Source organism: Cupressus sempervirens, chromosome 7, assembly GCF_028749045.1.
Source record: "Cupressus sempervirens isolate cs-2001-9-10 chromosome 7, ASM2874904v1, whole genome shotgun sequence".
NCBI lineage: Eukaryota > Viridiplantae > Streptophyta > Pinopsida > Cupressales > Cupressaceae > Cupressus > Cupressus sempervirens.
The window spans coordinates 855273923-855283280 of NC_143124.1; the positions used below are offsets into that span (position 1 = coordinate 855273923).

The 9358-nt window shown below is 30.2% G+C and overlaps 1 protein-coding gene across 1 annotated transcript; it reads left to right on the forward strand.

Annotated features, from left to right (window-relative positions):
• The first annotated feature begins 2288 nt into the window (after positions 1-2288).
• Positions 2289-7524, forward strand: LOC149550137 (abscisic acid 8'-hydroxylase CYP707A2-like). Its single transcript, XM_089795028.1, has 8 exons — positions 2289-2599; positions 3349-3498; positions 3606-3857; positions 4195-4287; positions 4379-4457; positions 4530-4636; positions 7156-7274; positions 7374-7524. The coding sequence occupies exons 1-8, from the start codon at positions 2297-2299 to the stop codon at positions 7462-7464; spliced, it is 1194 nt and encodes a 397-aa protein (XP_089651154.1). The 5' UTR covers positions 2289-2296; the 3' UTR covers positions 7465-7524.
• The last annotated feature ends 1834 nt before the right edge of the window (positions 7525-9358 follow it).

The window sequence follows — 9358 nt, forward strand, 5'->3', positions numbered from 1 at the left end:
TCACCCCCCGTCCCCCGCCAATTCCAACACCACCACCAATATTTTTGCCAGAATTGACATATTCAAAGGCTCTATGTCTTTCTTCTTCACAATTAAAACAAGTTCTCTTAAACCAAGACCCGTCTTCTTGTTTACCACTATAATTATTCCTAGAGTAACCAATGTAGCTACCTCTAGTGTAGTTTCCTCTTTTACCAGCACAACCTTCTTTCCATTTGGCCTTCCCTTTAACTTGTATTGTATTGCATTGTTCTATTTTCTACTTTCTCCATAGGGTCTGCCTTTGCTTCTTTGAAATCTTCGACCTCTTCCTCTTTGTCTTTGAAAGAATTGACACGCCTGACTAGAAGAAAACTTTAGGAAACAATAATAAGATAAATCAGCACAAAACTTGAAGAAAATGACTCATCAAGTTTTGCGCTCTTAGAGTAAGGATCTAAAATAGGTCAACAAAAAGATGATGACTCACCTAACTCAAAACTCAAGCAACAACGATGACTTCACAAACAACATTCTAGTATAGAAAACAAGAAATGTAATTGGTTGATGCAAGATTGCTCATTGACCCAAGATGCTCCTACATCAGGTAGCATACTAAAATCATCTCATTAATGTGTTTAATTCCAATTCATTAATTATGTTATCACTTGAATAAGAAACTCTCTATTGAGATACCCTGGCAACAACTTTAGGGCCCCACCCCTCATTGAGAGCCACTTTCTATAATTACATTTAGATACTCATACTCTAGGTTACAATTCCAAACATCATAAAGTAGATGTCTAATATCGAAATTGAAGAATTCATAATCTATAATTGAAACACATAGTCATACACATATACCTCTCTAAGGTTTCCCATTAAGGATTTAGACAAAAAACCACTCCCAAACATAAGATCAGATGGATTATTCCACAACAAAGCCTATAAAAGGGAATATGAATAGTAAATCAATCACTACCAAAAACTCAACCAAACTAGCCTCAACACTCATATGAAAAGAACAAGACAACAAACCCTCAAACAACTCTAAATTACATAATCTCAATAAGGCAATCAAGAATAACACGTAATACTAGTATGATAGAAATTTCCAAGGCTCAAATTTCTCTCTAAAGACTAGAAGATTATTAATGAGATATTTTTTCTAAAATAATCCCACTTTGTTATAAATAGCAATGAAAAAAATTATTCTTCTTATCCTTAGTTTAAATAATGTACCTCTTGTCTTTGTTTAGAGCAATAACCTTAGACTAAACCAATTACACAAGTATTCTACTTATCCTTAGTTTAATTTAAAGTATATGTCTTGTCTTATTTGAAATACGAGTTTTGGATTATAATATTTTTGTCCATTTCTGAGAATACCAACTACATCTCTTATGGTATCAAGACTTCAGACCAATCAAAACTATTCCATGTTAAGTCAACTCTCCAACAAACCACAGACTCCTTGACAGACTATTTTAATCAAAACTATTCCATGTTAAGTCAACTCTCCAACAAACCACAGACTCCTTGACAGACTATTTTAATCAAAACTATTCCATGTTAAGTCAACTCTCCAACAAACCACAGACTCCTTGACAGACTATTTTAATAGATTATATTGTAATAGTACTATTGATTGTTTGTTTATATAGAGAGAGAGACAGGCACGTATATCACTTTGCCACCAAACAATAATCTTGGGACGACCATTACAGCAGAGGACAAATTTAAGAAAGTTATGCTAGAATCAACCTTTCATTGAAAGACAATGATGCTGTTTTGATATGCTGTCTTTTAGTCTTCAAATGACAGAATCCACTTACCGGTCAATCAAATTACAGACTTCTCTAAATTGCTCAACTGTATTTATAAACAGAAAGATACAGAAACTTATCAAGAAGAAGGGAAAATGGCAGATATGTGGAAAACTATTCCTCTTGAGATTGCTTTTCCTCTAGCTATTCTTGTTGTTTCCTACCTTGTCTTCAATTTGAGGAGAAGAGCAAAGGGAAGTAGTGGTGCAGGTGTTATTCCAGGAAGTACTGGTCTTCCCATAGTTGGTGAATCCTTTTCATTTTTTCAATCTTTTAAACATCCTATAGGAGTTCAAAGCTTTACAGATAGCCGTGTTAAGAGGTAAAGAAGTCCCCTTTTTTTCAAATACAAGATAAGTTTCAAAATATTTTGTAAAGCCATATGGGTGTAGAAGTTTTTAACAAAAAAATTGCCTAATGCATACTGTATTCAATTAATTAAGGGTGTCTTGAGCTGTGACTGTTTCTATTGCAGGTATGGAAGAATATTTATGACCAACATTCTTGGGCGCAAATGGGTATTCACATCCAACAGAGAAGCGGCAAAGTTGTTGTTTCAATCAGAACACAAATTGTTCCAGTTTGGAGGCACCCAAAGTGCTAAAGATTTGTTGGGGAGTGACAGTATATTTTATGCAGGGGTAGATATTCATAGGAAAATAAGAAGATTGGTTGGAGAACCACTATTATCAGATAATCTGAAGAAAAACTTTGAGAAAATGGAAGCCATCTGCCTTGAGACTCTTGATGGGTGGTCAGGAAAAAAAGTTTCAGTCTTTGATGGAACCTCAATGGTGAGTAATCTGGCTTTTATATTGTAAGCGTTTATAAATGTCACTGCTCTTAGTTTTAGATCTTATGAGTCAAGGTAGTTTTTTTACAATTGAATATCAGTTATATATATTCTATTTATACAAATATCCATCTTATATATATATATATATTCTTACTACAAATCAGTTGTTGTATATTAGAAGTTTATATTGGAAGATCAATAGCACAATTTAGAATTTTACTTAAGGTGTCCTATGAAAATTTAGTGAGTACAATGATAGTCAAATTTTAATTGTGATCATATTTATTTTAACTGAATATTCATTAGTAATATTTTGTTTATACAAATATCCAACAGTAGACCAATACAAGTTCATCGATTCATATTAGAAATTAATTATGAAAGAAGGATAATCAGAAATTAAATTTTTATTTTAAATGTCTTATGAAAATTTAGATCTCTGTTATGAAAACTCAATATTTTAGTCTATTGTGCCCTTTATTAAATATTGATTACAAATATGTGGATCATACGAATATGAACATTAGACCAATACAAACTTAGAAATCAATAATAGAAATCAGCAATCACTATTTTAAGACTTTACTTCAGATATCTGATCTCTGAAATGAAAACTCGATATTTGAACCAATTGTAGTATGATCCTAATTTATATTTAAACAGATATTTATTATTTTAAAGTTTGAATAGCTGAACAAGTGAATTTTAATTTTTTATTTAAGAACTAAATTTTCTGGACTTCTGCAGTTTTCATTTCGAATAATAAGCCATATACTAGCAAGCATGGAAAATGGACCAGAATTGTCTAAGCTGCATAAGAACTTCGTTGATATCATTGATGGGACAACTGGCTTTGATATCAAACTACCAGGGACAAGCTATTACAGAGGATGCAAGGTGCCCATTTTACTTATTTTTTTAATCTGTGTTACTATACATTTAACATCAAAGCTTAGCTGAGATTTACTATACAAGAATTATAGATTTCATACCTTCATTTGCAGGCCCGTGAGAGTTTAATGACCTTATTAGACAACATAATTCAGAGGAGAAGAAAGGGGGAGGAGATTAAAGATGACTTCATTCAATCAATGATATCTAGAGATGGGTTTCCTCAAGAAGAAAGACTGACTGACTTGGAGATAAAAGATAACTGTCTTGGTCTTCTGTTAGCAGGACATGCCTCAACAGGGGCTGCTCTCATGTGGGCTATGAAGTTTTTGGAAGAAAATCCTGATTCAAAAAGGATACTCATGGTATGGATAGCTTTTTCAATAGGATATTTATATGTATAAGATATTATTTGTAGTGAGTTAGAATTTGATTTTGTTAAGTCGAATTTATTGATTTCTGTTTCATGAATAATGCTTTGCTTTTTATTCATGAAGGCTTGATGCTTCATTTTGACGGCATCATCTGGATATATGAATATTATATGTTCTATTCATTCTTATAAGAAATATTTTTGTGAATTACTAATCAATATAAAACTACAAAATTGAATACTGATAGTAGTATCATTAAATATTTACATATTCTATACAGTTTAATCAAATTATATGCTAATTATATAAACAAGCTGTGTGATATCAGGACGAGTATGATAAGATTGTGAATAACAAAGCTGGATCAGGTAAAACTAACTTGGCATGGGATGATATCCAACACATGCCATATGCTTCAAAGGTAATGAACTTTCTTTCGCTTGTACTTTCTAGAGTAGCCTTAGTTTAATTGTATTCAACCACTTAATTGATTTTTTATCATGATATTACAGGTAGTGTTAGAAACGCTCAGAATGGCAAATCCCACCCAGTGGAGTGTTCGCTCAGTTGTCAAAGATTTTTCATTGCAAGGTAGATTTTTTAAGATTATTTAGGATTTATATATGTTCAGATCTTAAGCTTTGATTTTATTGTTATTTCCAGGATTTACAATTAAAAAAGGTTGGAATCTTGCAATTGATCATTTCCCTCTTCATTACGATTGTCAAAATTTTAAAGATCCAGCAAAGTTCGATCCTTCGAGATTTAATGTAAGTTTAAATTCTTATATTTTTTTAATGTATTGAATTGTTCAAATTTTAATTTTAAGAGTAATTATTATTTGAAACTATTTTTAAGTTAATCTTATATATTGGTAAACATATTTTTATATGTTTAAATTATTTTGTATCATCATATGTATATATTCATCTATGTAACATTTTATTTTTCTTATGTAAAATATTTCTGTACACATTTTATAAAAATTGTTTTTGCTAAATGTTCTTAATCTTAATTGTGAGCAGGCTTTTGTATTACGTAGATACTTTATGTGAACACCACAATCTATTAAACTAACTCTAGAAATACACTCAATAGAACTCCATCCTTCACCATGTCGTTTTAGAGAAATATATGTGTAGTTGAAATGGAGTCATGTTCACTACCCTATGAAACCCTTTTGTTAGGAACTCTTGTTTCTCTTTACTTCATGTTATCAATGTCATAAATAACACACTAGAGAAGTAATAATCACCATTATCTTGATCTCCATTATTTACTTCTTCTCTATTGTTATAATTCTACCATACACAATAATGTTAAATGAGTATGTGCACCAAGATGGTGAACAAAAAAATGACCATACACAAAAAGATTAAAAAAAGCTAAATGCATAAATATTATAAAAATTAAAAAATTGCATGCATGTTTAAATTAAAAATACTTATTTAAAAGATAAATTGTTATGTCCTTTTAATGAGAACAAAATGCATACACATTTTTCTAAATAAGCATAATGCACATGTGTTATGTTAAATAACAAAAAATCATAGCATTTTTTAAACAAAAAATAGATAAAATATACGCTTATGTCGCTTGACCAATGAGAGAGGAGAGACATTTCTAGGCTTGTGTGTCTTGACTTACTATCTCCTCCCACCGAACCCTTCTTTATGGACATTTATGTTACTTGACTAATTATCTCCTCCCCCAACCCACTTGAGAACTTTAGTATTAATGGTTGAGGAGCCTGTGTGTAGCTTAAATTTTTAGCTCTTGAGAAAACTTATGTAGTTTGAATGTTTATTAGTTTGTTTTCATCATTATATATACACAAACTATAACATTGAGTATAAGAAAAGAAAAACCAAAGAGAAAATATAGCTATATATATATATATATATATATATATATATATATATATATATATATATATATATATATATATATATATATATATATATATATATATATGTATGTATGTATGTATTGTCAGGATGTTTGAGAATGATCTATAGGAGTAACAAAACAAATTTTAGATTGTAGATCTTCTAGCTTTTTAGACTTGGTCAAATGAGCTAGTAATCAACATGATCTTATCATCGTTCTATTTTAATCTCTCTATATCATGCTATGTGTCTCCATCAATCTCCAGATCTATCTATTTTCCTATCACTCTTCTTTGCCTTCCTTATCACCTCTCTCTATCTCACTCTCTCCAATCTCCCAATGCTCTAGATCATATAGTTTCTTAAATCTAGTCAATTTTTTATAATCATTAAGCTCCTATCATCATTCTCTCTATATATCTATTTCACTCTCTTTACCTACCTTAATTTATATAGATGTCTTTCTTCATGTCACTCTTCCTCTTCAACCTCTCTATATTCCACACTCTCCTCTCTCCCTATTACCTAAACACCTCTGTGTGTGTGTAACAACTTCAAAAGTATCATCATCTTGATGAGAGAAATAGTTATTGGTCTTGATCTCAATCCAAGACATAATACTCATAGTCATTCTAGAGAATGGATCTTGTGATCAATAGATACCTTTTATTGCAAAAGAAAAAAACCCTCATCCATGTAAAATGAGGAAAGTAAGTACCTTTGTCTTGCAAAAGAGGGGACCAAAAAAGTAATGATGTTTGAGGCAAAGAAAATTATTGATATTTCAAGAAATCAAAGGCTTAGCAACCTTTGAAACATGCAAAATGCTATTGGTCACAAAATTTCCCTTAGTGTGAACCACATCATTCATTCTAAGAAGCATTTGAAAGCCAATCCCTTTTAGATTGGTGGATTAAATAGGTATTTGAAGGAACTGCAACATGGATAAGAATCTTTCAAGGCTCATTTCAATTAAGAATATGAATAATTCATCTAATGTAAACATTTATTCCTTACTATGAAGTGGGTAATAGTTTGAACCCTCTAGCCTCATGAAGTGAGAAACACAATCCTTATCAAATGCTATCCTCTTGTATGATAATTGACCATTCATTTTTCTAAACTTTAAATAAAAAATATCAATAATGTTTATAAAATCATCAGCTAGTAAAAAAACATATCATGCCCCGAGAGAAACACTTAGCATATTCTCATGATCTCTAACTAAATCATGATGATTCTATAGTAAATAGCCCGATATAATGTTAAAATAATAATAATAAATTCCACTTTTGTTTATTTTTAGAAACCTCGAAAGTATTATTATTTTAGATTGATAACTTTAATAACTTGCGAATGTCTTAACATCTATTGAAGTGACATTTATTGTCTTTTTGTAGGAGCCATTGAGTGCCTATTCCTTTATTGGATTTGGAGGTGGCATTAGAGCATGTTTGGGAGTGAATCTAGCCAAGCTTGAAATTATTATTTTCCTTTATCATCTGTGTACTAAATATAGGTAAAGTTTTGTTGAGAAAAAATTAAAGTATGATATTGCACAAATATTTAAAAATTTATTTATTATATATTTATTTAAATATTTTTCTTTCTTTTACAGGTGGAAAAGTGTAAGCAAGAAAAACACATTAAGTTCAAGCTTTATAAGAGTATTGAAAGATGGGTATCAAATACAAGTAGATTGCAAATAAAGCAACGATTGTTATCAAACCCATTTTATTATTTCTAAGGGTCTAATATTTCTTATAAAATTTCATTAATTATGAATCAAATTCTATTTTGTAACTTTTAAATTATTTTAAAATAGATAGGAACATTAGGTTCAACTTCAATTATTTACATAAGATTATTGATTACTAGCACTATTTATTATATATCTTTCATCAAAACATATGTTTTTATACATGACAAATTTCATGTACAAGAAAAATGAAAAAGATTTTATATGGTTCATAAAAAATATTATTTAAGATGGTTATTTCTAAGTATTATACTTTTAAGTTTCTCCAAAATTGTTTTGAGTAAAATAAATAAATTTTTATTTATTAAGATTAAATAAAATTATGATGAAGATGAAAATTGTGTAATTCAAGGACATTGTATACTAGATGTGCATGTTCAAGGCTTACTAATCCTACTTAATTATATCATTACCATATAATTGATCATAAGTTAATTTTTATTAATTATAATTACACATATATAATAGTTTGCTATATTTAATGTGGTTTTATGCTATTACATATTAGTGTTTTTCTACATTAAGGTGCAAGAGTCACACACACTACTACATTTGGACCTGAATTATGATGACTGTCTATCACAATTGCGATGAACACCTATCGCCCAAGCAATAGATCCACGAGTTGGCTCACGTCAGATAGGCATTAAACTTTTATTGTTACAAATTGTGACGGCAAGGGCATCTGTTGCAATTGCGATATATAAAACTTTTGTAAATTGGAAGAAGGTAGGGGCAAGAGTTCATGTTGAGGTCATCACAATTGTGATGTCCATGCGATAGTTGTGTTGTGGGTGCGATGTTGATCCATTAGAACTAGTCATCATAATTGTGATGGTGTTGCGACAACTGTGTCATGTAAGTGATAGCTAACCATCAGAATGTGGCATCAAAATTATGATGGATAGCCAAATTATTAAAAATAATAATTGTTAATTCATGTTATACTCCCAAATTTGATTACTAGATTTCCTTCCAGGGTAAGTACACCAACTTGTGGTGCCAAAAGGGGGGTATAAGTGGACACCTTTTTTTTGAAATCAGCAATTTTTGAACTTCAACAAGAATTTGAAGATAGTTACGCTCAAAATTTTAAGATATGACAAAAAAAAAGTAGTTGTCCTTTGAATCTAGTTTCTAAACTACTAATTTTTTTATCAAAATGGTTTAGTTTTAGGTCCTCAAAAAAGGGGGTCAGAGAAAGTGGTACTGTTTATTTAGAAAAAAACATAACATAGTACAAAGTGTGACCTCTCTAAATAAAAAAAAAATTCTTTAATCACTCTGGTCAGAATTTACCTAACACTGTGTAGTTTATCCCAAAATTTTTGGGTACTTTTATAATGTGTATTTTTTAATGAATTTTTTAATTGGACACATCCCAAAAATGTGAAATATCTATGTGCTCCCCCTAGAAATGATTGAAAACTAATCTAAAATCAAAACTTCTTTTTTCAAAGTGTGTAGAATGGAGTTTAGTTTCTAAGTAAATTAAGTTGTTGTGAAATTCAATGAATGAGCTAAAATCTACAACCCAATTAGTACATGTTAGTTTTTTGACAAAAAATGCATATACACTCAAAAGAAATTATAGTTGAAAGGCTTGAAATAGTTCAAATAAAAAATAAATTATATGGCTATATAGCTAACACAGAGACCTACAATGTCATGTAACCTAATTTTATCGACGCTCAACCATGAGGAAACTTGAAGGAGAGCACAAAAGAAAAATCAATCATTTTTTGTATGTTTACAAAAAAACACATCTCAGACTAGTTTAGAGACTCCAAACCTTTGGGTTGGATCCCCAAGGTTAAACCAAGCCTTAGGGTTGGTAGAATGCA